Here is a 27794-nt window from a genome sequence, read left to right as displayed (position 1 = left end):
TATGTTCATTCCCCTTTTTGTTAATTCCCTGTGAAACAGCAGATTGGATTTTAAAGTCTATAGAGATAATGGGAAAAAAGATAGCTTTCATTTCAGTAGACCATGAAAAGGGTTCTGAGTCCAAATCAGACCTAAGAGAAGAATTCAAGAATCAGTTCTGAACAGAAGAAACATAATGAGTTTAGCGCATTAAAGCACACTGTAATCTTTTGATTAAAACACAGGGGAAGAGCCCATGATCTTTTCAGGAAAGCTTATGTTAAGAAACTGCCCTTTGAAGGTACATCACTATTCTTACAAAACATTTTCTATTTTAAAGCAATTACCAGGATAAGGGCATAACATCCCCAGAAAGAACAGTAAAACATTTGATTATACAATTATTTGAAAGCAAAAACTTCGAGACTGTGGCCAGCCAATTTACCTTTAGTTTTCTTCCACATACGTACTATTTGGTGTCTTTGGTGTTCTTCTCTCACTGAAGACATCTCAGGATATGTTGCTGTTTAAGCAAAGCAAGTGCTTTCATTTTTACTCCTGAGAGTTAATGGCTTTCCACAATATTTATTGTATGGAATTCTCAAGCACTTTTTCTCATCAACTATTCTATGACATGTCAACAGCATCTCAGTGTTATACTGTAAGTATAACAGTAAGAAAGTCTTACCTCACAGCTCTGATCTCACTTGGCTAGACAAAATGCCCATTAATGCTGGTTGCTGTTATGTGCAGCAGTGTTTTTAGTTTAAAACTTTTAAAGGGGAAAAGAATGCAGACCTGACTGCACTGAAAAAAAAAAAAAAAAAAATCATTTCTCTCTCCTACTTTCATTTCATTCTTGGCTCATTTGGATTTTTCAATGCCTTAGACACAAAACAAGGACATATAAAAAGTCAGAAAGGACACCTGGGGTTGAAGAAAACACTTGCCTGTTTAAAGATTCTTTTTCATTACCTGCAACATTTCAAACATTTCAAATTTTCACATAATAATTCTATCCCCTACTTTCAGCATCTGCATCCAGCTTTGTTTTTACAATTCATCTTGTGAGTGCTCAGCACATCAGCAAGACAGCTTCCAGATACTTCACCTTGCTCACCCACAAAATACATGGATACCAACTGCGCATCAAATTGTCATTTACAGGGCTTGCTTAGCATTACTGAAGTAACTTTTGCCTGAAGTTGAGGCAGAAACAAATTCCTCCTTTATGAGCCTTAGTGGCACTCACTTGGCTTAGTCATCACACCCTCCAACACGGAGCACAAATGAAAACAGCAATCTTACCCTAAGATTCCTTCCTTCCATATAGCCATAGTCAAGTGATGCCCTTCAGGAGGGTTGCTTTGTCTGGGAAGAACTGCCTAACATTGTGAAGATGCAAACATCTTCAGGCATGGGGTTGGTGACCAAATCAAAATTTGCAAGGCAAACTCCCAGGATTTCCCTGAATTTTGCCCGCTTGACTTCCCAAATGTTTTAATAGTTTTTGGCATAGAAGTTGTAAAATCATGTATCAGAAGTGAAGTTCTTCCTCTGAGGCTTTGGCAACAAAGCACTTTGCAGGATGAGGCCCAAGATATTTGCTTCCGGTATGGGAAGGCTGGAGACAAGGAAGACTTAAATTGTTTGCTAGAGCCATGAATGAGCTAAGGAGACCTTCACACAGGAACAAGGAAAAGACGTGCAACATGCACTGGCATCAAGGATAGACTGACAAAAGAATAAAGTGCTTTTCTGTCTCATCTCCGTAGTGCAATGGGCATGCATGAATAAGGTTCAGGGAGCACGTCGCTCGCTAGAAGACAGGCAGCAGCTGAAAGCGACCTTCAGGACAAAATCTCCAAGATCCCCTGCTTCAGTGCCACAGGCAGCTTGGGATCCAACAGGAATATTTGGGCTCATGCTTTTATGCATGGTACCAGTGCTCCTGCTGATAGCACACAGGAAGGAGAAACTGTACAGGGAGGAGAACTGGCACATGTACAATCCAGAAGGAACATAATGGGATACTAAGTGCCCAGGAAGCAGAGCAGGGCATAATGTTTTCATGCTGCATTTTCAACAGGCTGCAAGAATTTCATTACTGGAGAGTAATTGCACTGTATGTGACCACAAAAACCATAGGGAAAATAAAAGCAGAACAGCATCATTGCTGTTTTGGGCATTCAAATGTGTAGGGTTTGTAACACATTCAAATAAACCACAGATTCGGACATTACCTTCTAACTATGTCTGTTCAGTCCTGTACTTAGAAACCTATGACCTGCACTGCACAGACACCAAAATGTTGCAAGCCAAAAGCCTCACCAAGGAGTAGAAGACAGTGTGGTGTTAATCCAGAAACAAAAAACCCACAAAGGGCCAGAGGGTTATCATAGCAAGTGGCTTAGATGGAAAACTGGAAAAAGAAAGCTCTTCCAATTTAATACTGTGTCTGGTTTCAGTATTTGCAATTAGCCCAATACTTTAAGAGACAAAATTGTGTACAATCACATTTCAGACACGCAGGCAAGAATGTACTTCTTTCCCCAAAGCTTTTGAAACCATCTGCCACATCTGATGAAAGAGCTTATATACTCGAAGTATAAAAGTATAACAAAATCCAGCAGCTGTTAGAAACAAAGAAAACCTTATTGCAGGCTCCTGCTAGAGACTGGAGAGCATAGAAGAATTAGAAAAAACAAAACTACAAACAAAACCCCACTTTGCAATGTTGATGCATGAAAAAATCTTCAGCCAGTGCTCATATCTTTGGAGATACCTAGGCCTCATTATTTCTGATGCTTCCAGAACTACCTAAGAAAGAAATATGAGCCACTTCATACATCAAATTATGGAGACAGAAAGGAACTGTAAATTAAAGTATCTTCTTTCATTGTCCTATGACGCTTACCATGTACTGGAAAAGGTTGGCATTTCAAACTTACACAGCACAACGCAGTTGACACTGATGAGTCTTACTGACTATACAGTGTGTGCATGACTTCCCTGGCATATATAGTTTCACAGCAGAGAACTACTACTGTGCAAAACTTGATCTCATCTGTGATGTGGACCACAGAAATATACCTGGATATGCAGGGTGAAACCCCTAGCTCAATAGTATTCAACAGAGAAAGCACCACATCCTGCATAAACATTTCCTGAACACTGGAGAGACACCACACCCTTTGAAGTAATAATCACGCTTCAGAGCATACTGCCAATACACCAGCTTTCAGTCTTTCAAATTTTATCATTCAAGTTGCCAGTGTTTTGTCTGCCACTTCTATTCAAGGTGTTTAAGAGCATTCTCACACCTCAGCATAAACCCAGTCAGTGAAAACTAAGTCATACTTCAGTGAAGAACTGGTCTGAAATGTTGCAAACTGCATGGGTGATAAAAACAATACTAGTTTTACAGTTCCTGTAAGAGCCTGCATATTTATTATTAAAGATATTTCTTGTTATGTACTTTATTCTGAATCAAACATTCAGTTTGCAAATAAGAAAATGGTGCAGGAAACATACAACTCTTTCAAAGCAACAGAATTCTCAGCTTCGATCACAAATACAAACAGGTTTTAATTCAAATCCTCCACAGAAATGGGAAAAAACACAAGATAACCAAACAAAAAAAACATGTCCTGCACATCATGCTTCAGTTTGTTCCAAATACAGTACCGCTTAAAGCAACAGTTGCTTATCTGTAATTATATTAACAGAATTTTAAATCAGTGTCTTAACTGATATGCAATTTGATCTCTTCATCAAGAACATTCTAGGCCACTGAACCTGTGATACAGTGTACAGTGGGGTTACTGAGGCTTGGGGTTACTTGCTTCTGTGGATGTTGACTAAGCTGACCACTTTCAAATCTGAAGGGATGGCAACTTCTGTTGCAGGAATACACTGTTCAAAAACGTCCACTGGACACCTAATATAAGCCCAAGTTAAATTAGTAGAGAACTTTGTTACCCTTCTGCTCCAAAAGGGTAAGTGGCATTCAGTTTAAAGATCTCTGCAGTGACACCAACAGCAAATTACCTGGTAGCAACAGAAATACTCTTAACACCATTTCCTTAAGCAAAATGTTAAACAGAGGGTATATATATAAAGTCAGAACTGCATGCCAATCCTAATACTTTAAATACACTGCTTAAATTGCTACCAACTTTCAGAGCATTTTTTGAGACACCTCAAAACTTGAGTTTTTGCTTTCCTACTACATACTCAGCATAAGAGATCTTGTACTGTTCCTACTGTTGCCAGAAATATGGACTTTTAAAGTGGAGAGATTAAATCAGTTTGCCCTGGCAAGTCCGGCTGAAGCACCTTCCAAGCCTACCAGCCTGTTTTCACCACGAGATTCCCAGCACTGAGAGAGATCCAACAGCAGGGAATGCTCCTGTGCCTCTACAGCTCCTGTTCAAGGTCTGAGGCTGAAGCTGCCAGCAAGGCTTTCAGCAAGGATCTGCAGATGGGAGCTACAGCATTTGAATGTGGGCACATCTCTCTGCCTGCCAGAGCTGCAGGAAGCAGAAGCATTCACAACATCAGTGATGATCTACTCAGTGAATCCAAGTCCCATGAAGTTCAAAACAGCTCCACATTCCTGCCTCCTAACTTGTGAAGCAAGCTTATTTTCCATGAGTAAGTTTTTTAAAGGCATTTACCCTACTTAATTTTGTATCAACACACGTATTAAAAAAAAAAGTATGTGCACACACGTGTCATTCATACATACAAACAAAATCACATACATAGATGTATGTAAAAAGATGCAGCGTGTTTTCTTCATCACAGACAAGTCTCTAAAGAGAACTAAATATTAGTAAAATTTTTGCTTCTCAAAGTAAAAAAACTAATAAAATAGGTGTTCTCATTAGAGCTGGACAGAATTCCTTAACTGCATTTCCTTTTTATATTTAAAAGGTATACATTTGGACAAGACAACTCCTTCAGGAGAAGAAAAAGAAGCTGTTTTCATATTCAAGGTATCTTTCCTAAGATTGCTCCAGAAGAAAGTCTTCCAAGCATGCAGAAGAAATGTGTGTGTTCGTAGTTATGAATTTGGAAGTAACAAAAATGAGTGCAGAAGTAAAAAAAAAAATCTACTGGAATTTATTCCACTTTTAAGGAAACAACTACAATTCCAAAATGTTCTTCGGTAGACAGAAGAAACTGGAGTTTATGAAAGTGCAGTCTGCATCATAAATATCTTCTTCAGATATAGATATTATTGTGACTTTCACTGGTTATCAGTAACTTCTTCAAGATCTTCGTGCTTTCAGATACATCCTAGGAAAAGGAAGAGATGATCAGCATTAGCTACACTGCTGGTAACAAAACAAAACAGCCTCACTGTCCTCCATTTCATTTTTTATTACCTTTAACATCAGTTTTATTAAAATGCTAACTCTGAGCAAAATTCAGGTCTTCTGAATGAAGGTTTTCAGAGATCTGCTAAAGGCTTCAAAGGAATTTGCAGTTCAACCACAGAAAGGGATTGATTTGTTGTTTTGCATTCCTCTTTGCTTGTGTATGAGAGGAAGAGCCAGCAGATTTGCTGTTTTCCATCAGAGTTTAAAAATTTACATACTGCTCTATCAGTCTGTGTAGCAGACCAGTAAAAAGCTATAATGAAAAGCATGCAGGAACTGAGAGTTAAAATAATTACTTTGGTACACATATATCTCTTCTGGCGTTTAGATGCAAGTTCAACTGGCAAAACTGAGAATTAAAAACATTTCAGGAAGAAGCAAAACGTTCAGTTTAGTAGCTATAATGCCATGATTTCACAGCTGCTTGATTAGTGCAAAATTCGTAAGAGTCATCTTTAGAAATTCAGTCTTTTAAGAAGTTACAGGCCAAAATAAATTTCTTCAGAAGCTGGCATGTGTGGTTAAGACAGGAGATACAGAGCTAGGAAAGAGACATTGTGCATATGAATGTGAATATAAAAAACATAATATGCTTTAAACATTTTAACATGACACACCTCCAAAGGAAACTACAGCTTAAATGATCACAAGAAATCACTCCCTGATATATAAGAGCCTGAAAAGTCAAAATGAAGTTCTGACAGAAGCTGCAGATGCATTACTTCTAAGCAACTTCCAAACAGATGTCAGAGCAGGGACTGTAGCAGAAATCACTGTCCTCTGTAATTAAAATCTGTATTTTACTGCCTTTTTAGGTGGAATCCTCACAGGAGTACATTAACAGCAGAACACAAGAGATGACAGACAAAAACAGACAAAACCTCCCATTAATTTTTAAACATGAAATTTTACCTTGACTAAACTCCTCAGGACTTTAGAAGAAAGCAGAGGCTTGAACGCTTCAATTGTAACAGTGTCCAGTTTGATGATATCAGTGTAACACTGATACAACACTGCAGGAATCTGCCACACTTGACAGTAACTCAAAACTAAATACAAGTCAAAAGAAAATGCGTATTACATTCAGCAGAGAAGGAATCTAAATTCTGTGTTACAGTATCACATTTGTTCTGGCCAGAACTTCAAAAGCATAAAAGCATAGAATCACAGAATGGTTTGGATTAGAAGGGACCTTAAAGATTATCTAGTTCAAACCCCCCTGCCATGGTCAGGGACACCTTCCACTAGACCAGGTTACTCAAAGCCCCATCCAATCTGGCCTTGAACGTTGCCAGGAGATGGGGCAGGCACAGCTTCTCTGGGCAACCTGCTCCTGTGTCTCATCACCCTCACAGTGAAGAATTTATTTCTAACATCTAATCTGAATCCACCTTCTTCTAGTTTAAAGCCATTGCCCCTTGTCCTGTTACTACATGCCCTTGCAAAAAGTCCCTCTCCAGCTTTCTTGTAGGCCCCCTTTAGGTACTGGAAGGTTGCTATCTATATATTCCATAAATTTCCACTGGAAGCAATGCCTGAAAGTTTATAAACTAACTACTCAGGATCTTAACCGCTGGACCATTCTTCATTCCCCAGGTACATGAGAAAATAAACCACCAAAATTTAGTCAAACATTGCTGGTACTTCTGGCAAATACTGTAGCTGGAAACTGTATTACTGGTAAACAAAAATGAGATTCTGTAAAACAAACAAACCAACAAACAAAACCCAACCCCCCGTAGAACTCAAAGTGTGAACAAGATAAACATCTTCTGGACAAATTATGCACTTTGAGCTCTTGCCAGAAACCTTTTCATCATGATGCTGCCACTAATTTGGTCCCCTATAATGAAAAGCCTGGCCCGGTTTATGACATTACATAATAAAAGTGAATCTAACTTTCACATGAGGTCGAGCAGTAGCACTTTGAAATCTGTTACCTGTAATATGCAGAAAGAACCTTATGAACCTCAATTTGGGTGTTCAGATGAAACCAACTCTTACTAAAATATACTTAGTTCATGAGCAAAATGCTCCCCAAAGCCCTACAAAGCATGCAATACGCTTTGTGAGGCTATGCAGAAGCATTTGCTAGTACTTACACCCCACACATAAAGGGTAAAAGGATTTGAGGGTGGTTTTGAAATTTGTCCTTATTTCACAAAGCAATATGCAAGATGTGAAACTGTTAGGAATTATTTTTCAAAAAGCTAACTTGTCAGCCAGTTTACACAATTAAGCATAAATTCTGATCATACTGGGATGCTCTTCAAAATTTATTTTGTGTCACCACCAGCAGCAATTGTTATTATTGGAACTGCAAAATACCAGCAGCAGGAAGATCTCGCACAATGTTGGGTTGTTCCAGCAGTGGGCAGCAGACCTGCTCTTTGAATTCTTTTGTCTTTAAGGCTTTCAGAAAGGGAGATGGGAGTGTTAAAGTGGATTCTTGAGTTTTGTAATCAGCTACAGGACACGTTGAAAGAATGGTTACTTGCAAGCCCTCCTTTCTCATACAACCAAAAACCTGAAATAAAAATGTTAATAGGTAAGCAACATTTATCTTCTCACTAACAGAATAAACCCAGAAAGATTTATTTCAATTTCAATGGAGATGGCAAAAGGCAGCTTAATTCAGGTTCCCTGGACTAAAATTCGAATTGCAGCCTTCAGGTAGAAATTTCACATGCACTGATCTTGGGATGGAGACAAAAAACCCCAAAAGGACAGCTAATGTATTTACCAAGCCTAGTGATTTTCTTGAGAGGCTTTAGGTTTTCAGCATTTCTGTTCACCTGCAAATATATTAAGCATTACTATTTTTACTAATGGTGATTGTAGAAAGAAAAAGGACTCTGTATAAAACCAGGCTGCTTATGACAGGAGAGCAGCCTGCTATGCTGCAAGACATCTGAAATTGAAATTGTGCTCCCCAGATGTTCCACAGTACTTAAGAAGAGTCTTCATTTTAAATACTCAGATTTTATTTAATTATATCGAAGAACCTTCATGTTTTTCACAGTCCTCCCCAAACTCAAAGCAAACAGTTTCAAAAACATTGTACAAAGCACACTTTTGGATCCATTGCATGCCACCACAAAACACCAACACACTACACAGTCTCCTACTGTTTTCAAAGAACAATGTCAAATATGACAGAATGTCATATGTCAGAATGAGCAGAAGCATGATAAACCTGCACCTTCCCTTCAAACTATCCTCTTCAGATTTATGACCAGTAAGGAAATAGGGAATTTGGTAAACATTACAGAAACTCCCCTGTTGCTGTATATGATACCAATCATGGATAGAAGGGAAGCTGACTGTTCCCTCAGATCAGTGCGTTACCACTGTAATATAAAACTGAACTAACTTTTCAGAAGCACATATATTTTCAATTTACCTTGCTGGAAATGCTATCTGGTATGCATTACTGCAAAACTTCAGCCTCTGAGTGCTCATTTTATGCTGAGAAAACACATACAAAAGTAAAAATCTGACTCAATAAGATAAAGTAAATGTATAATGTGAAGATGCTCAGCACATCAGGATTTATGAAGCATACAGGTCAGGTCTGTAACACAAACTAAAAGCAAAAGATTACCAGCACAGTGCTTCTGCTGATTTAAAAATACCAGTAACTATGAAGTCTAAAAATACTCAAGAACACTAACTTGGTAAAACTGCACACGCCTACTACTCATGAACACCCACATCTGAAGTAACACATTTGAGCAAACAGCTGGAAAAACACAAATGGGAGGACAGCAAACCGACCATCATCTTTCTTTTGTAATCCCAGTTTAAATGACATGCAAGAATGTGTGGAATACAGCAAACCCAAAATGGTTTAGGTCTTCAGGCTTCTAAACTTCAAAGAGAACCATTACCCCCACCAAAGTGAATGAAGCTCTTCAACAAACAAGGAACCACAAGAGTCTAGTTTTCCAAACTTGGATGTGAAACCCCTGTATCATTCAGTGAAGTTACCCCAGTTTTCCATCCTCTTTGTGTTCCTGTAACCTCTTTGGCCACTCACATTGAGCTGCTTGTACGGCTTTCCCTTGCAACCAAGTAGTCCTTCTCACACGCTGGCTGGGCCAGCTGGCAGCTGGACTGAGCAGGTACCACTCAGCTTAGGCTGAGGACTTGCTCTCAGTGGATGCCCTGCTTTTTACCTCACTCTCTGTATCTCTACCAAAGCCCTACCCAGCTTCAGCATAATGTAACAGCTTCAGAATCTCTGCTTGAACAACGAGCAGAGATTTAAAGGAAGGTAGGTTAGCAGACAGACAGCAGACAAAATAAGCCAATACTTCCTAAAGGCTAAGCAGCGACTCAAATCCATAAAGAAAATCAACAGTCAGAACATACTCCCCTGGCTTCCATCTTATTAAAATCAACAGGATGATATCTGGAGGGACCTGAATAACCCAGCAGCGTTCATGTACCGAACACATCCATTTGTCAAGGCATCATCCATCCTAAGTTTCACAATAGGTTTGTCTGGTCTTTGGCAGATGCACAAATACAGTTATGTTACTGTTTTTTAAAGAAGGATTCTCCAGAGCTGAAGTAAGCCACAGGAAATTTAATCCAAACAGGAAAAACGCTTGGAAAGTAGTTAAGGGTGACAAAACTGAAACTCTCCAAAAGAACTAACTGTACAAAGTTGGTAAATTACAATGGGCAGAATCTAAAAAGGAATTTCACAGAATCCGCCCATAGTAAATCTGTAGGATATTTAAGAGAGGCACAGGGAAAACAGTTATTTACAATGCTGTCATATTGAGAATATCAGAGAGGAAGAGGCACTTGCATCAAGCTGAAGATTCCCACCGCTAAGGTTTCATTACTCAATTTGTTGTCTTGCTTGTTTTACCTTTTCAAGCCACTGGAACTGCTGATCCTCAGCCACGTAACAACTGCACTGGCACAACCAAACCTTAAAAAAAAAAAAACAACCACCAAAGAAGTTGTGTAAGCAAGTGGTTTAAAGGGCACAAAATAGCTCATAATCACATGTAGAGATAACGTGACTGCAGCAAACAACTTGATGGCTTTCTTGGGCTTCTTCAACTCCATTTCGACAAGAGTTTTTCATTTACAACTGATGTGAAGCAACTGTGTTGTCAAATGTCTTCTTTGTACTGAACTGCACACACTAGAACTTGAAAAGTTCTAATAAGCTTAATGACCCTTCAGATTTTTTATTACATTAATCCAAAATACTGCAGTTCCAGTGGCTGCTTTGCCCTGGGCAGGGTAAGGGCTGGACAAAGTTGCTCTCTTTTACAGAAAGCTAAAATATAGAGGAATTCATGCATAAGCCACTTACTGTTGGATCAGATATTAAGCGGTAAAACAAACAGAAAGAATCTGTTGGGAGGACATTTGCTGTGCTGGATGTTCGACACCACTCATTCCACAGCTTCACAGCTCCAACTACTTCCCAACATACAGAATCCAGGATAAAAGAAGACAAGAAAGCTGCGAAGAAGAATAAATGCTGTTAATTTATCAAGAATAAAGTTTCTGTTCTACAAATAGATACCCAAACTGAGTTAGATTATTTCTTTGCAATCTCAAGTTAAAAAGAAAAATACAGTAATTAATTTTTAATAAGCATTTATTGACCAAATCCAGAAAATATCAAAAACGTGAGTAAGCTTACTGTATCAAGATTTAAAAGGTAAAGAGCAGTTCTAAATATAGAGATTCCTAACATCAAAACCATACATTCTCAGGAATTACATCACCATGGTCAACTTTGATTCCTTTAGCATTTACACTAAGAATGTAAATACTAAAATCACAGAATGCTTGGCTTGTAGGGGACCTTAAGAGATCATCTGGTTTGAACCCCCTGCAGTAGGCAAGGACACCTCCCACCAGGCCAGGTTGCTCAAAGCCCCATTCAATCTGCCCTTGAGCACTATTAAGTGTTTAATACTTCTTAAGTCTCTAATACCTATTAAGTCTCTAATACTTCTTGACATACCAGATAAAACAGATTTCTAAGAAATAAATAAATAATAAAAATGGAATCAGAAAGGCAGAACTATTACACTGGCGCTAGGAAGCAGAGACAAGAGAATGCATGACTTAGTGGCAAAAAGGGATCCTAAATCAAGTGTTCCTAAATCAAATTCCTGTCAAAAGTCACCCTTAAACAGAAGGCTGATCTAAATATCTAAAACTGGTTTTCAAGGAAAAACCTGAACAATGGGAAAACAAGTGAGCAAAGCTAACTTAGATATCACTTAAGTGTCATCTAGATGTGGCCTAAATGTAAGGAAGGTTTAAAAGTTTTTTATATTCACAGCAAAACAGCTACTGATACACTCAAAACCTTGCTCAGCATGTGTGGGAAAGGGTGAAGGTGTTTCAAGACTGCAGGCCTAATGAGTAAATAGCCACCTCAAAAGAGGTCATTTTGAACAAGCGAGGAATTAGAATGTGGAAAAGGGACTGACCAAGAAAAAAAGTAAAATAAAATAATTGTTGATTGGAAATAAAAGCATACTTGACGCACAATTTTACGTATTTGATGGACCCCTATTGAAAACACTAAACTGCACTGAGCAACTTGCTACTATTAGAAGACAACTTTCGCCTATTAACAAACAGTCCAGGAGAGTCTACCAGTCTCAGATGAAGGAACAGGGGGGTTGTCCCAATTAAAATCCAAACTCAAACCATACTTTGCTTCAGCCCTTCAACTAAAGATACATCATTTTACCATGATCTGATAGGAGGAATAGTAAGCTGTAACAAAAACTGCATTTTGTGTTTTACACACTAACTGGTTTCTCTGGACAGCTCAGCTGCCTCAGGGTTAAAACTCCACTCCCTAAACCAAGAGATGGACACCCTTAAGGACCATCCTCACAGCAGAGACCAACATTAAATATGTCAAAGGGAGCGTCCTGGCACACTTAAAGCTTTCTTCCAACCTCCCGCCTCCTCAAATTTAGTCATCGAAGGGCAACAGGATCTGAGAGTCTCAGGCGGTTTGCTTCTGCAGTCTGCATCACTTACCTGCAGCATTACGTCCTATTGCAAGTATAAGTTTAGAGCAGACAAACAGCTCGTCGGCAGAGCTTTCCGTAGGCACTCCCGACTTCAGTGTCCAGCGGACGTCGATCTCCCTGGCAAAAGATGTGGCGCAAGTGGCGCAGCGCTCCCCCTGCCCTGTCCCAGGCCGCCGCCCAGTCACAGCGCCAGGCCTGGCCACCTCTGGAGGACCATCCCGGGGGAGGCCGCATCACCGCGGCCGCGGGGCCCCAGGGGCCACGCCCGCCCCTTGGCCGCTACCTTTTCTTCTCCAGCTCCCTGCGGATGTCCCGGTCCTCGGGCGTCTCCTCGCACCCCTCCTCCGCCGACTCCTCATCGTCCACGCCGGCGCGGGACGGCGCCACTACCACCTCCCCGAAGAAGGTCGCCATAGTTGCCTCTTGGAGGACAGCGCGCCTGCGCGGTACCGCGGAGTTCCGGCTCCGCCCGCTCTGGCCCCGCGGAACGTGGAGAAGCGGTGGGAGCCTTCCAAGGTTCTGCTGGACGCGGACGCTTCCAGCGTCGGGCCCCGGCGGAGGCTGCAGCTGCGGCACCGGAGCACGGCTCGTCCCCGTCCCTCTTCCGAAGCCGCCATGCCAATCACCGCTTTGCGGTCCGGCGGGGAAGCCCCCCTCCTTCAGCTCCCTGCCCCCAGAGGGGAGCCCCCGCCGGCCACTGGGCTGCTAACACAGGGGCAGGAACCCAACTACAGCCAGGTTAAACGTGCCAGTCGTGGGCAAATAAGAGTACAGTTGCCGGTACAATGTACAGCTTTACTTTGGTCCGCTTCTACGGGTACATCAAAGTATTTAAGGAACTCGATTCTCTGACGCTGCTGTCTGGACTTTTAAAGTTTTCCTATGCCTGTTGTCACTGCTCTAGATTCAGGTCCTGATTTAGAACAGGCAAACTCCCCCCACCCAAAAAAACCACACTAAAAATCCCCAAACAAAACAAACAAGAAAAAAGCTAAAACAAACAAACAACAACAGAAAAACCACCAACATCCCCCCCCCAAATCCATTGCATGAACCAGCTTTAAAGACACTACTTTGCATGACTACTCCCCGATTTTACTTCCCTGAGTGCAGCTAAAGCAAATACAGAATGCTGTTTAAAATTACCAGGAAGATGAAAGAACAGCTTTCTCAAAGGCTTAGATTACCAGTTCTGAGGCTAAGCATGCACATTTAAATAAATGATTTAAAAAGCCCAAAATACAAAAAAAAAAAAAAACAACCACCATACATCAAACTCCCAAGAGAGCAAAACAGTAAAAGTCCTTTTCCAGTTTAACCATGCCTCCTCCTCCTGTAATTCCCTCTTGGACACAGAAATACTGAGGCTAGACCCTTCCCCTAGCCTTCAGGGTGACCATGTAACATGCAGTGCCCAAGTGTGGTGTGACGGCAAACACAGCAACTAAAATTGGTGAGAAAGGAAACCATCTGTCTAAGCCCAACCTGGAAATACAAACCTACAAGCCCAATTTTAAACTTAAGATTAATAAACACTCTGACGTTCACTTAAGAGCCAGTATTTATTCCTGCACTGGAGGTTATACTCCGAACGTAGAACATGGATCATAAACAGCTGCTGAACAATGCATTTGGTTCATGGAGAATATAAAAATACCAGTTGACCTACTCTCTTTTAACAAAGCTGCCCCTAAAAGGTCAGATACACAAAACCACCTTCAAGTTTCATCACTTCGTTGGTTTAGAAAACAACTTAATGAATTCAGATAAGCATCTATCTTGAATTTACAAAACTCTGCTGTATCACAGTAAGGACTATGCTCTGAATAAAATTCCTAGGGTGAGAATGATAAAAAAATAGGTTGGTTTTGGAGTTCACATAGAAGCTTTAAGGGGGAAAAAAATTCTCTCTATACTTAAATAACATTTTAGATAGCAATAAATAACCTTTTGGCACATAACACCAGCAATGTTGTTGGAGAGAAGTGGTTCTCACAAAGTGCTGGTAAGTTGTGGGTGGGCCTCCCTTTTCCATCACTCCCATTTGCAGAAGCATTAATGGCACTAATGACTGTCTGTGCAGCTGCATTAGCTCCCCCCCCCCCCCCCTTCCAGAAGTTACTTCAGTCCAATCCACTGGAAAACCAGTTCACAAACTTGCTATTTCAGTTAAAATGAACTGGGTGAGGATAAATCTAATACTCTTTAACACATCTCCTGCTGAGCAATGACCTCAGAAATGACTAGATGTTGCTGAGCGTGAGCAAGGGAGCCACTGGAGCCAAGGGAGGAAACCCACAGTGGGGAATGGGAAAGGAGTGGTATCACTACGCGCCTGGTGCTGAGCAGCAGACTGGGAGTTCCACCAGCACAGCTCCAAGAAAAAGCAAGGCATTCAAAAGTGCCACATGTTTTTGTAGTTGACATGTGGCCAACCAAGAATTGGCACATTTTTCCTGGAGAAATCTTCTCCTGCCCTCTACACAAGAATTATTTCCTATCAACAACAGCCACCTCAAACGTTTTAAAAATAGGAGATGTATTATTAATTATCAATCATTATTAATAATCAGAAACTGGTAAGGTTTAATCAGTGAGAAGTCTAACATTAAAGCACCTAGAAGTTTTAATCTGGAAAAACAACAGAAATGTAGCAAAAAGGTCTGGAATGTAAGAATCCTGCACCTCCAGTTTTTCATGCATAAAGAAAACAGAACAAGTGTTTGTTTGTTTTTCTATTTTATAAAGAAAACACACAAAACCCCTTAGGCCCAAGAGTTCACCTGCATTTCATACTCTTAAGTTTACAGTATAGAAGTCACATTGATGATGATAGTACTACCTGTCAGCAGAAACCCTCTCTTCACCAGTGCCAATAATATGCCTCTGCAACCAGCAACTATGCTTTTTCACTGGTAGCTGGTTGTGGTTGCAGTTACCAATAATGCACATACAGAACATTTAACGTCTGTACTAACACAAGTTGTAAAGTTACTAGCCTAGTGACCGTTCGTTACTCTTTAGATGCAATGCCAGCATCCACTAGATTTTTATAGTGTATAGCATTATGTATAAGCCTGTTCCTATTGTATATGATTTCATACAGCATCAGAGATGTTTGAAATCTGTTCTTGAATGTTGCATGACCTAGGTAGTATTCCATTGCAGCACCCATAACAATAATACTCAACATACTGCTATTAACCTGTTGCGCAGTGTTTTAACTTTTTTCCTTTTTTTTTTAAACTCTTGTTATATGTAATAAAATACCAGTAAAGACAAAAAAATTGCCCCTATAATGAGGCACATTTTGGCATCTGTGCTAAATGCTGCTACATGGGCAGGCAAGTGCAAGTCAAAATATGAAAAGGAGAAAGTCATCATCTAATCACATTCATAACTTTTTCATAGAAAAATATAAATATATTCCCTGAAATGTAGGACAAAGAAGAGCCAGCATCCATCATGAGTTCTAGTGCTATTACCAAAAAAAAAAAACCAACAAAAAAAAAACAAAAAAAAAAAGGTGGGCTGGCTTTTCCTTTTAAGGTTACGTTTCACAGTCTACATCATCTAAACCTCTGTCATCATCATCGTCATCACAATCGTTGTATCTCACAGTCCGTCTACCTCCATTCCGAGTTCTTATCTTAGAGCGCTGATTAGCTCTTCTATATTTGGTGTAATCCAGATCTTCAGAGTCATTTTCTTTGTTAGGTTTCCAACGTTTCCTTCTCTGGGGTCTTCTGGAAGGCTTCAGTGAGTTGGAACTAGTAATTTCTTTTCTAATCCCTTCCAATTTCCTTTTCCTTTTTTTTGTTTCTGTGGCATCACTGTAGACACTGTTACCAGTTCCAGAATCTGAATCAGAAGAACAACTGAAACTGGCTTTTGAAATCCCTGCGGTCCCAGGTGCTTCCACATTTTCTGATGCTAAGCTTTTTTCATCTTTCTTCCCCGTTTCAGATTCTGATGATTCTTTGAAGTCATCCAATAATTTTGATCTTTTGAAGGAAGCTCCACTTTTTTTATTTGGTACTTCGATATTTTTAGTTTCGTGTTTAGCTAAGTCAGCATCTACCTCCTCTTCAGAATTGGCTGTACAATGGTTGTGGGCTGAAGCTAACCGATTAGAACTTCTCCAGTTTCTCCCATTTTCCATCTTGTGGTTTATGGAATTGCCCTCTGAAGAGTCAAATTCAATATTTTTAAGAGCTACAGCACAGACAGTTTTGAATGCCTTCTTGCAATTATCATTCTGGTGCTGAGTTACTTTTATCTCTGCTTCAGATTCTGTTTTTTCGTTCTCAGACTCACTAATGTACTTTCTTTTAGGAGCAGATGATTCAGGGCAGGAAAGTTTTTTTCTGCCAGAAAGCTGTTCTTTTTCATTTTCAGACTTTAAGCAACCATCTACCTCTGAGCTGCTGATCACCTTCTTTCTGGATGCTGTAGACACACTGCCATGAAGCTGCATTCTGTTCTTTTTTACTGTGCAAACACTTTCTGAGCTTGATAATTCCTCCTTTGTATCACTCATTATCTTAATCTTATTAGCTGCCAAAGTGGCACATCTGCGTGGATTCTTCTTCTCATTAGACAGCTTTATGTGCTTCTTGTAGTTAATGATACATGTCCTGCTCCTGAGCACTTTCGCACTTTGTCCGGTCTCCTCAGATAGAGATTCTGCAAAATAAAGATTTAAAAGTTTAGCAATTTGCATTCCTGAAATAATTTGTTTACTAAGCACAACACTACCACCTCTTATAAAATACACAAAACCTTTTTCTTTTTTACTTCAGCTGTTACATGCAATTTGCCTTAAGCCTTTACTAAAAATACAGTCAGCTGGGCACAGGCTGACTGTATTTTTAACTTATTCTTAACTCTCAGGATTACTCTTTTAGTTTGAGTTAATGAAATGGTTTTAAAGTAACATTCTTTAGCATTCAATCTAGTAATTACCTCAGAAATTTCAAATTACCTAACTTTGCAAACAAATACTGTCATATTTCTAATACTTTTGTCATTAAAAGCGATAATTTTCTTCGTAGAATGAACTTTTAAAATTAATTATTGCATATTTTAAGCCTTCTTATTCTAAAAAAAAAGAGATTATAATATTTTATGGAGACACAAGCTCTGGATGGATTTCACAGTTGTTTCACATACACAGAGAACATTTAAACCCTTCAGTTCCTTGGTGACTTGCATTCCAGAAAGGCAATTTGCAAAGGTGGAAAAGACTCCCCAGCCTTAATACCAAGTACTAACTTAATACCCTTTGGCTATCTGAAGAAAAGAACGCTTAAAACTTAAAGACAACATCTGGAACTATTCCAAGAAAGGGAGTTAAAAAAAACCAAACCAAACCAAGGAGTAAGAATGCACACAATACTTTTAGCCAGGTTTTCACAGACAGGTGCAAAACACAGTTGTGTGTTTTGATAAAAAAAAAAAGATCCTTTATCATAATAAAGACATTATGTGTATTTTCAAAATTTCAGAACCCATAAGATTAAATGCAGTACTACATGATAAAGGAGTCCAGCTTTCCTGCAACACACTACTAGAATATTAAATCTATACTTTGTATACAGAATCTTAAAATAGGCGCAAATTTGTGTAAAACTCATCATTTTGTTTTTAATTAAAGATTTAATTAAAATTTAATAGAACTGTGCAAGGAACATCCTAAACTGAATTCTCCAAAAGTACAAACAAACTGCATAGGCAGGAAGAAGAAGGACTGAACAAACACCCCCCCCCCCCAAAAAAAAAAAAACTGGGAGAGCATTTAGAAGAAAGGCAATAAGATATGAAGGCATTGTTCATCAAGTTTACCATTGTGACAAGCTTCCCTAGAGCTCATGCCATCAAAGTGTAAACCTGGAAGTCCCTGCTGCAACTCTGGGTAGGCATATCCAGCCATACCTCCAGTGAGGTAATCTGCAGAGTGTACTACTATCCACAAAGTATTTCCCATTCCCTACTAGCAGGCTACACAACTTTTTAAATCTATAGAGAAGCATGCTATACGCTATATATCTGTAATATATATTACATAAAATAGACTATACACCATAGTACTATATATGCTATGATTTATATAGTAAAACATACTATATTTTACATGTAGTGCATATATATTATATGTATTAAAAATAACCAAGGCAAAGTTCCCACATAAAATGCTTACCTGGTTAATTATTTAGTAGATATGTAGTTATATAGAGATAGAGTATATATTTACTTGAAAATGAATGTTATGTAAATACATAAATACACATTAATATATGTGTCTCTATGCATATATTTATATAGAAGCATACACCTACTCCAGCAGTACTTAATGATAAAAGCCAGGTGTTGCATCTATTGACTGCTGAGGAGAAAAATGAGCCATAAAGGGCATCTGCTAATTTAACAATAATTATGTGACCACATAATGGTCATATAATTTGGTAATATCCCAAATTAGCTTAAAAATTAAGAAACTGAAATGGAAAATAAGGACAAGGGGGAACGGCTTTAAACTGAAAAAAGGGAGACTGAAATCAGATACTAGGAAAAAATTCTTCATTAGGAGGGTGGTGAGGGGCTGGCACAGGGTGCCCAGAGAAGTTGTGGCTGACCCATCCCTGGCAGTGTTCAAGGCCAGGCTTGGACAGGCCTTTAAGCAACCTATTCTAGTGAAGGCGTCCCTACCTGTGGCATGGGGACTGGAACTAGATGCTCTTTAAGGTACATTCCAACCCAAGCCATTCTGTTATTCTACGATAACTACTGTCCAAAGTTACATATCATTTAATTTCAACAAAACATCGGGGGAGTAACTCACAATACAAAGAAAACAAAATGCCTGAAAGTTACTTGCCTTTAAGGAACACTGTATAGGACACTGGTATATTCCCCTTTCATGTGAAAGAAGTTTCAGACTTGGCCCTATGTCTTTAACTATCCTGGTTCTGGACATACTGGAAATTTACTATTACAGTTTCTTTACTAAGTTAACAGTATACTGAGCCCTCTTGGCAGGTGACTTTGCAATAAGACCCAAATGATGCAAGTATTCACTACTGTATTTCTTCCTTAGTGACTTTTAAAGAATATTTCATGGCCTTGTAGAAATGTACTGATACTTGAGCTTTCTCCATAGTTAAGAGTTTCCTTTATATGGGGCCTCTTCATTTGAATCAAGTATTTTAAAAGGGCACCAGCTTAAAAATTTTGGTAAACCAAACACAGAGCGCAATCTTACTTCAGGACAGATACACTCCATAGCTAAGCAAATGCAAGTTAAGTATGGAAAGAACGATCATGATTTAATGACAGGGTTTTCATGGAGAAACATATTGCCTGAAATGTAGAAGAATGGTCCGCACAAGAACTGTGCAAGAATTCTAAATACTACACAGCTACACCAAAGAGTTAATAGTTTTCTCTCTGTACTGTGTTTGGTAACCTCCCAGTTCCAAACATGTCTAGACTTCTAGACACTGATGTCAACATCATACCTTACAGTTCTCCTTCCCACATAGTTATTTTAAAACAAGGAACACTATTACACTTTGTGTAGTCCAAATCCCCCCAGTCATTATCCAGTCATTAATCTTGTTATCCCCTTCATCTAGTGAATATCAAGAGTTAGACCTATTAACTTCAAAAATTTTACCTTTTCTAATTATTTTTGTTTTTCCTTTTCTCTTCCTTTTTCTTGTTTTTGAAGACGTTTCACAATAATTACTATTTTTTGAATCTGTCTCAGATTCTGTACCAGAAACGTGATTGAAGCTGGCACAAGCTCCAGATTTTGAACTCCTTGTAATTCTACTTGGCACAAAGCTCTCAGAGACAAAACTTCTCCTGTCCTCTCTGTCTTCTGTTTCAGATTCTGCTGTGTCCTCTAAGTCACTCAAGACTTTTGCTTTTTTTAAAGGAGCAATAAACTGCAGACCAGTTGCTGTTCTACTATTCCATCTATCCAATTCAGAATCCACTTCATCCTCAGAGTTGCTCACTGCAGGCTTATTATGTGCAGATGTTGACTGGTCAGAAACTTTCTGACTGTTATCATCCTCTGAATTATGGCTTTTGGAGTCATCCTCCAAAAAGTCTAGGGTGGGACTTTTCATTCTGGGAGATACAGAATGGACTGTCCCACGTAACTGTTTATGACCATTGCTCTGCCAGTTTTTCTGCTTCATCTGTACATCTGTCTCAGAATCTGAAGTTCCATTATCAGATTCACTAACAAATCTTCTTCGTGGAGCTGATGAACCAGGTTGAGAAAGGCTTTTCTTCTTAGTAAGCGGCTCTTCTATTTCTTTTTCACTTTCAGACTTTAGGCCTACATCATCCTCAGACCCCTCCAGTAACATTCGCCTGGCTGCAGCTGAGGCATTTCGGTGAGGCAGTTTTCTGTTTTTGCACCCTATGCCAATACTTTCTGAGCTTGAAACCTCTTCCTCCACATCACTCATTAGCCTTAACTTATTAGCAGCCACAGCAGCACTTCTGCGTGGAGTTTTTCTATGTCTACCAGTACTGTTACTGAGTGACTTGGATGTCACCACTGAAGTATTTTCAGAGTCACTTCCATATAACCTTTTTCTGACAGTTTTCCTTGTATTCCCATTCTCCTGAAGAGCTGCTCCTGCAAAGAAAAGGAAATATTAATATCATAAACATAAAAATAGCAGCTTCTTAAGTCTTGTCAAATCTGGAAGAGGTACAGCCCACACACGACAAATGCAAAACACTCCTGGTGAGTTATATGCTTTTGTTGTCTGCCACAAGAAATTACTTAGCTATGTCATAAATTTCAGATTCTTTCTAGTTTAGTGACAATTAGAACTTCTTTATGAATTACTGCTTTTACTTTAGACTGTTGTGAGACATTCCCTTTCACCAGGCTCTTGCTTTCTACTCTCCTCCCCTAAGAACTAATAAAAATGTATCTTTTTAAAAGCTGAGTGTAGTATTTCCAGAGTTTCAGAACTACCAACAGATAGTATCTGACATAAACAATTAAAAAAAATCCTAATTACACTTAGTTACATATATATATACTCTTGTGTCACTTGCCATTCATGAGAAAACTACTCAGCTCTTACCTGTTTGCTTTCTCTGAGCAGCTCGATTTCTAGTTATTCTACGATTGCTGTTCTTTCTTCTACATACACCATTGTGTAGAGGAGGTGACACAAGAGCTGTAGAGCTGTCTTTGCCATCTTCTGAGCTACTTGTAGAAGATGAAGTAGATGAAGAAGCCAAAGAACCTTCTATTTCACTTTCTGTTAGAAATAAAATAACAGTCAATTAGAATTCTATACATATGGTTAGCTTCCAGTTAAGAGCAACATTTTGCTGACCCAGGAAATCTTCAAAATTGCCTCATGATATTATCTTACAATACACTATTGGGCCTTAATGTCTTACATGTATGCAACTGATAGCTCTACAAAATCTACCACTCCATACTGATACAGTGTTCAGTGATAGGAGGCTTCTTTAACCTGTATATAAGTTTGAAGTAAAATAACTCAGCTGTTTCCAAATAGCAGAATTGAGAAAAGCATATTAGAAAGCAACAAAGAGATCTGACAGATCACAGGACTAATGTTTCTTGCTGATTTTTTGTCAAGCTGAGGTGTAGGGCCAGAAGAAAAAGATAGGCAAGCTTTTATGTCTTGTGGAACTTAACGTCATTTGCTAACTGTGGATGACAATTCTTATGTAACACACATGGGTGTATAACCTGTACTTCATATAGGACCATTTATCAAACACACTACACCTTCCCCTACATCACAGAATCATAGAATAGTTAGGGTTGGAAAGGACCTTAAGATCATCTAGTTCCAAACCCCCTGCCATGGGCAGGGACACCTTACGCTAAATCATATCACCCAAGGCCTTGTCCAACTGACCACCTTCCTAGAAGAGCTGCTTGAAATTAAGAAATTTTATTATTCTAATTGATGAAACTTAAAAGCATCAAGTAACCATGTGGTTAGCAGATCAACTTTTTCTTATCTTACTCAACTGAACTTTGCTGTGAATCCCCATATAAAAGCTGAAAAAAAAACAAATAAAAAAACCCACCAAAAACCTGAAACCAAACACAACCACCCACTTGACTGCAAAATGGATATACAACCAAGACAGCTCTGCCTCCAAGAAGCAAGCTATCCTACTGACAGATTTCCAATTAGGTGCAAGCTTTTCCCTTAACAGAAGTTATATAAGGTTACTGCATTCTATGGGATTTTAAAGCAGAAATTTCTATGTTTAGTACACAGATATTTTTATAACATTTAATAACATAGCAGGTGTCCACAAAATACACAAAATTCTGTATTACCCAGAAAACACTGCACAGAAACCTTGTCTAAAAAAAATTTCATGTTACAAATGCAAATCTCACAACAATTTAGAATACAATTGCAAATTATGGAAATTATAAAGGAAAGGAAATATTTATAGACAATTCATTGGTAAGACCAAGATGAAAAACCTCATCTGAAACAGATGCCCTTTCTGACCTGATGATAATGCAGAACAATTTGTTAGTGTTGTGGATCTAGCTTTTCCATTCCTTTCAAAGGATGCCAGGCATGCAGAATCAGAGGATTCACCAGAAGAACTATGGTTGTAATTGCCAGCATTTGATTTATGGCTTCCAATACAGGCAGCTCTGCTTGAGGTAGGTTGAGTAGAAGAATCTTCCTGCTCAGATTCAGTTTTTGCCTGAGGCTTTAATGGTTTCTGCTTCAGATTTCTAATGAAAGAGGAAAGAAGTAAAGGCAACACGAGTTGTTAAACTATGAGAAATGATGACAATTACGTACTTTAACAATACTTCTCTCTGAAAGCTTAACTAACTGTATGCCATATAATTTTAGATTTATGGAAAGGTAGTTACATTTGTGAGCCAACAAGATGTTTGACAATTTTAACTTTGACAAGGATATGCTTCAAGTACTTTAATTAAAATAACAGTCTAGACTCCTTGTGCTGTTGTGTGAGAGAAGACATTCTTTCTCTGCTCTGAGAAACAAAGGAACTAATAATGCCTTCTAGACAGCAATGTCCTTTTATTGTTTATCAGGAAATTGTAACAGCAGCCTCAATTTCTCTTGAATTCCCAGTCTCTTGTTAATTGCACAAAAGCCTCAAACTAAGTGCTATGCATACAAACATTACTCCAAAACAAACTGAGTTTCAAAGACACAAAGAAGGTGTACCTTTAGAGAAAATCTACTGTCTAAAATAGTGTTTGTAGATAAGCTCACTGATTCGATTCTTCCTTACTGTACGTGTTAAAAGTGCAACATGCAGTTCTGGAAAATCACTTGTTTTCACATTCAGAAGTACTACTTTGTCAGTTGCTCCCTTACAGTCACAGGTTTTCATATATTCATCGAAGTTCACAATTTGTATATGCTCTTTTTGCTATCCAAGCACTCTCACAAATAATCCCACACCTCAGCCCTACTAAACACCACTGACTTGTAAACAAGTTATATACAATTCCTCAGATAAGAATAAAAGGGTTGTTTCAAAGGAAAATTTCTTTCTATCCTGGTGTGTGTGTTTATTCCTCTGGGAAGATGCAGGAACTCAAGGAAAACTCCCAGGAAAGCTTAAAGCTCATTGCCGGGTATGCCTGTAGCATAACCCAACATGTATGGGTACATTTGAAAATGTACAAGTAATCGGCTGAAATTTTAAGATGAGAAAGCCAAACATGGCAAAGAAATGTTTTCGGTTTGGTTTTTTTTTTTTCTTCTCCCTTAAAACTCTGATTTCTATCCTTCCACTGCTAGAGACAAAAGGCTGGACAGTAGCAGAAAGGTATAAACAGAGTTTCACTTAAGCTTTTTTTTTTTTTGCTTATTTAGATTTCATCTCATACGTGAATTAAGAATGCAGAGTTAATAATGTCAATCACTACTTGTGTCAAAAGGTTGTTTTCCTTCAAAAAAGACATTATTTACCTACCCAAAGAATGCTACAGTAAGTACAAATTTCTATAAATTACATAGAACTTTCTCCTGCGTGTGATAAAACACAGAGTGCATGCAGCTTTGCAATCTTTGTAACATATACAGCAAGTAAATCTTTGTTTCATTCCTCATTATTTCAGTCGAATTAAATATTGATTCCTGACTGAAATATTAAAAAAAAAAAGCCAAAACAGAAAAAAACCCGAATGGAAGAAACCCAATCTTTTTCTACTCTTCGGTCCCTTCGCTCTTTCGCAGTACTTTCTAAACTATAAAAAGTATACCACTGCAGGAGAAGTTATAAAAAGTCTCACTTTTTTGAGCTAACCATTTAATAAACCATTATTATTTTCTTCATAGACTAAATATGACAGTCAGTATGAATATTAATCAGCTGTAATGTATCTCTACATCTTCATAATTCGGTTACCTGAGCATCTTGGTAGGTTGCTGCACTGAGCTTTGATTATGCAATCGTCTAGTATACCTCTGGTTTCTTCGTAGCTTTTCATTCTGTTTCTGACCATTTTTAAAATCTGAAACAATTCTTCTTATTTTCTCTTCAAATAGTGCTGACAATCTCAAGGTCATGCTATAAATCTAGATAAGAAAGTGGCTTATATTAAAACCAGAACCTTTCATCAAAAATAACACTTCCAAAATTAAAAACCATATAGAAAGGAAATAGAGAAAGCATGGCACATAATCTCATGTAATGCTAGATAAAGAAGCGAACAGATCTAATAGTTTATCATACTTCTCCCACCATTAATTCAGCCAGCAGCTTTATCAAAAATACTGATACACAAACTAATTCCAAAATAATTTCATTAAGACAGGAATAGCCCCGCCCGTATTAACAGCTACCTTTGACTTTTTGTTTGGAGTATAAGATTTTGCATTACTAAATATAAGCCTTATATCTTTGCACAGTTCCATTGGAGTGTCATAATTTCCAGCTTCCAGAGTTTCTTTCACTGTACCAAAGTCCATTGGAGTGTCTATAATATGTCTGTAATCCTAGAAAAAACATATGAAAAAAAAGATTCAAGAAGGTACAATGGAAAAATAACACTTTCAAATTTTATTTCTATAATTTCAGGGTAATTAAAATGACCACAGATTATCTTAAACATCAGCTTCTGTTTTCAGAAGCAATGCTTTTGCTAACTAGCTGTTTAAAGTCTCAACTACATTATCTCATATAAAGTCTTGCTCATTTACAAGGCAATCTTCAGAATTCCCAAAAGTTCATGAGCTGATACAATGTCACAAGCTTGCACATGCTGATGCCCAGTTTCAATTCTCCTGAGTTTCTTCAATAAAAACTACTCAGTAACAATAACACGCAAGTCAGTGTTTTTATTGTTAATCAAAATGAGAAATCAGACTGCTATAAAATGTCATGTAATCCTCTCCTTGGTGCATTTTACTATAAGAAAAACTGATCTGGTTTAAGAAACAAAACAAAACAAACCCAAACCAGCAAAACAAAAACCACAAAGCAAATCAAAACACCTTTCTCTCCTGTTAATGAGTTTTAGAGATGCTCAAGATGTTTTTAAAACCTGAAGACCCAAACTCAAGATGTGAAGTTCACAGAAGAACACCTGCATGCTTAAGTGTTTTTTCTTTGAAAGTCTTTTGGGTTTTTAGACAATAAAGGACCAAATTGTTAACAAGAACACGATGTAAACTAAGATAAAGAGAAGGAATAAATCAAGTTCACAGCTCAGGCTCAGTAAACAGGTTTTGTAGATAGTTCCTCAAGAAACTACTGTTAATTAAGAACATACAGATTAATCTAAAATCCTGTATTTCCCTGTAAGGGACAGTAAGAAAACAAGCAAAAAAAAATATTTGTAGACACCGTCACTGCTCTACAATTGTTTTGTGTTCTGTGTCAACATTTTGATGGATGTTATCTTAATGCAGTAGAGTACACAGCTGCTAATTCTAAGCACAGAGCAGAGAGATTTCTTTCAGTGGTTTGGGACTAAAGCCAAGAAGAGAACAAATAGCATCAAGAGCAATATGCAGATTTTATTATGGTACCAAATGTTAGAAGGAACACCCCCCCTTCCACCTCCAAAAAACCCAATAAAACCGGAATAATATTTATATCTTACAAGGTTAATAAGAACAACTTACAGGATACTGATCCAAATCAACTGGCTGTCTGAAAGGTTCAGAATCTTCACACTGGAAAATTAAATTCACAAGCTCCATACATTGCTTCTTCCAGCAGGTTTCATCATAGCCAGTTTTCACACTTCTTCCTTTTTTAAAGCCCCGGCCCTTGACAAAAAAATGTCAGAAGAAGACATTACTGAAACGTAGCAAGAAAAAGTAAACCTGATGATCTCTCTGGGATTATTTCTGTAGCAGAAAAACACATCTGCAATCATATTGGTTTATAACAAAAAGAGCATTACTAGCAGATTTTTTTTCCTAATATTAATAAACGCTGACAAATTATACAATTTTCTTTTACTGTCTTTCAAGGTATTGATTTTTAACACTAAGTCACAAAAAATACACCTCTTGACACCAATTTATTCTCAAAAGATTTGAGTAATATCCATCACTCAAAGTATTTTTTTCCAAGCATCTCAGCTGAATAATGCTTTTATTTCCATACCATACAGGCAAGTGAAAACTGTTACATTAAATGGCACTGGTATCTAACTTGTAAGAAAGATTTTCCTATACAACCACACAGAACAAGTGTAGAAGCATTAGCACAGCAAACATCTATTTAAGCAAGCCTTGTACTTCTTTAACATCAGAAAAATCCTGTTCTATGAATGTTTTAAACCCAAGCATCATTCCCACAGAATTTCAATACAGTCTCATTAACCAGTTTTTCCTGCCAGACTTGATTTAGGTATATATGGTAAAGATTAGCCAACTCACTTTTCTTCTTCTGTATGATGTTCTTGGAAGACATTTTTCATCATCCTGCACAAAATAAAATGAATCATCTTAAAAATTATGTATGAAAACACAGCTAATGGGTGCTCAGTGTCATTAAGTTTGATACTGTGGTAAAAGTACATTTTCATTCTAATTTCTTCCAGTAAGACAGAAGGTGAGCATATTTAAAAAATATAACATAGCATTTGAAAGACTTGGAAAGCAAGATCCTAGATATGACCACTGAAGATTCCCAACTCCAACTCTTCATACAAAGGAAAAACCACTGCCAGAAATTGCAACGAGAAGATACACATCAGGTTTAGGCCTCAGTGACTAAAGATTATCAGTAATTCAGTTCACTGGTAATAGATGCCACAAAACTTTGATTTTTGTTTGTCCTGAGTTTAGGAAATGACATCTTATGATCAAGTTACTTTTGGTAAAAAAACCTTACAACATGGAAG

At 38.2% G+C, this 27794-nt stretch overlaps 2 protein-coding genes across 3 annotated transcripts in view; both read right to left on the bottom strand.

The window, feature by feature from the left end:
- Positions 1 to 5088: 5088 nt before the first annotated feature.
- PSMG1 (proteasome assembly chaperone 1) lies at positions 5089 to 12861 on the bottom strand. Its single transcript, XM_057428722.1, has 7 exons — positions 12684 to 12861; positions 12408 to 12517; positions 10705 to 10856; positions 10249 to 10311; positions 7695 to 7893; positions 6279 to 6415; positions 5089 to 5283 (listed from the first exon to the last, which is right to left on the bottom strand). The coding sequence occupies exons 1-7, from the start codon at positions 12812 to 12814 to the stop codon at positions 5209 to 5211; spliced, it is 867 nt and encodes a 288-aa protein (XP_057284705.1). The 5' UTR covers positions 12815 to 12861; the 3' UTR covers positions 5089 to 5208.
- A 2261-nt stretch (positions 12862 to 15122) lies between these two features.
- Positions 15123 to 27794, bottom strand: part of BRWD1 (bromodomain and WD repeat domain containing 1) — a 55938-nt gene continuing 43266 nt past the window's right edge. For both annotated transcript variants that reach the window (XM_057428713.1, XM_057428714.1), the window contains 8 exons: positions 27328 to 27372; positions 26563 to 26709; positions 25279 to 25431; positions 24842 to 25011; positions 22948 to 23183; positions 21517 to 21696; positions 20076 to 21056; positions 15123 to 17086 (listed from right to left, as the gene is read on the bottom strand). In XM_057428713.1, the coding sequence (XP_057284696.1) occupies positions 15951 to 17086; positions 20076 to 21056; positions 21517 to 21696; positions 22948 to 23183; positions 24842 to 25011; positions 25279 to 25431; positions 26563 to 26709; positions 27328 to 27372 (3048 nt within the window). In that variant the 3' untranslated portion in view covers positions 15123 to 15950. The remainder of the gene's footprint in view (positions 17087 to 20075; positions 21057 to 21516; positions 21697 to 22947; positions 23184 to 24841; positions 25012 to 25278; positions 25432 to 26562; positions 26710 to 27327; positions 27373 to 27794) is intronic.

This window comes from Pezoporus wallicus, unplaced genomic scaffold, assembly GCF_028554395.1.
Source record: "Pezoporus wallicus isolate ANWC-B61680 ecotype Strahan unplaced genomic scaffold, APGP_CSIRO_Pwel_v1 contig_8746, whole genome shotgun sequence".
Lineage (NCBI taxonomy): Eukaryota > Metazoa > Chordata > Aves > Psittaciformes > Psittacidae > Pezoporus > Pezoporus wallicus.
The sequence above is the reverse complement of the archived record's forward strand: the minus strand, read 5'-3'. Positions and strand labels throughout refer to the sequence as shown.

Coding starts and splice junctions, on each gene's coding strand:
- PSMG1 (XM_057428722.1), bottom strand. CDS start 12,814: ATGGCGACCTTCTTCGGGGAGGTGGTAGTGGCGCCGTCCCGCGCCGGC. Junction 12,518..12,683: donor AGGGAGCTGGAGAAGAAAAG/GTAGCGGCCAAG, acceptor ATCTTTTGCCAG/GGAGATCGACGTCCGCTGGA. Junction 6,416..7,694: donor GCGAGATCTTCCTGCTGCTG/GTATTTTGCAGT, acceptor ACTTGTATTTAG/TTTTGAGTTACTGTCAAGTG.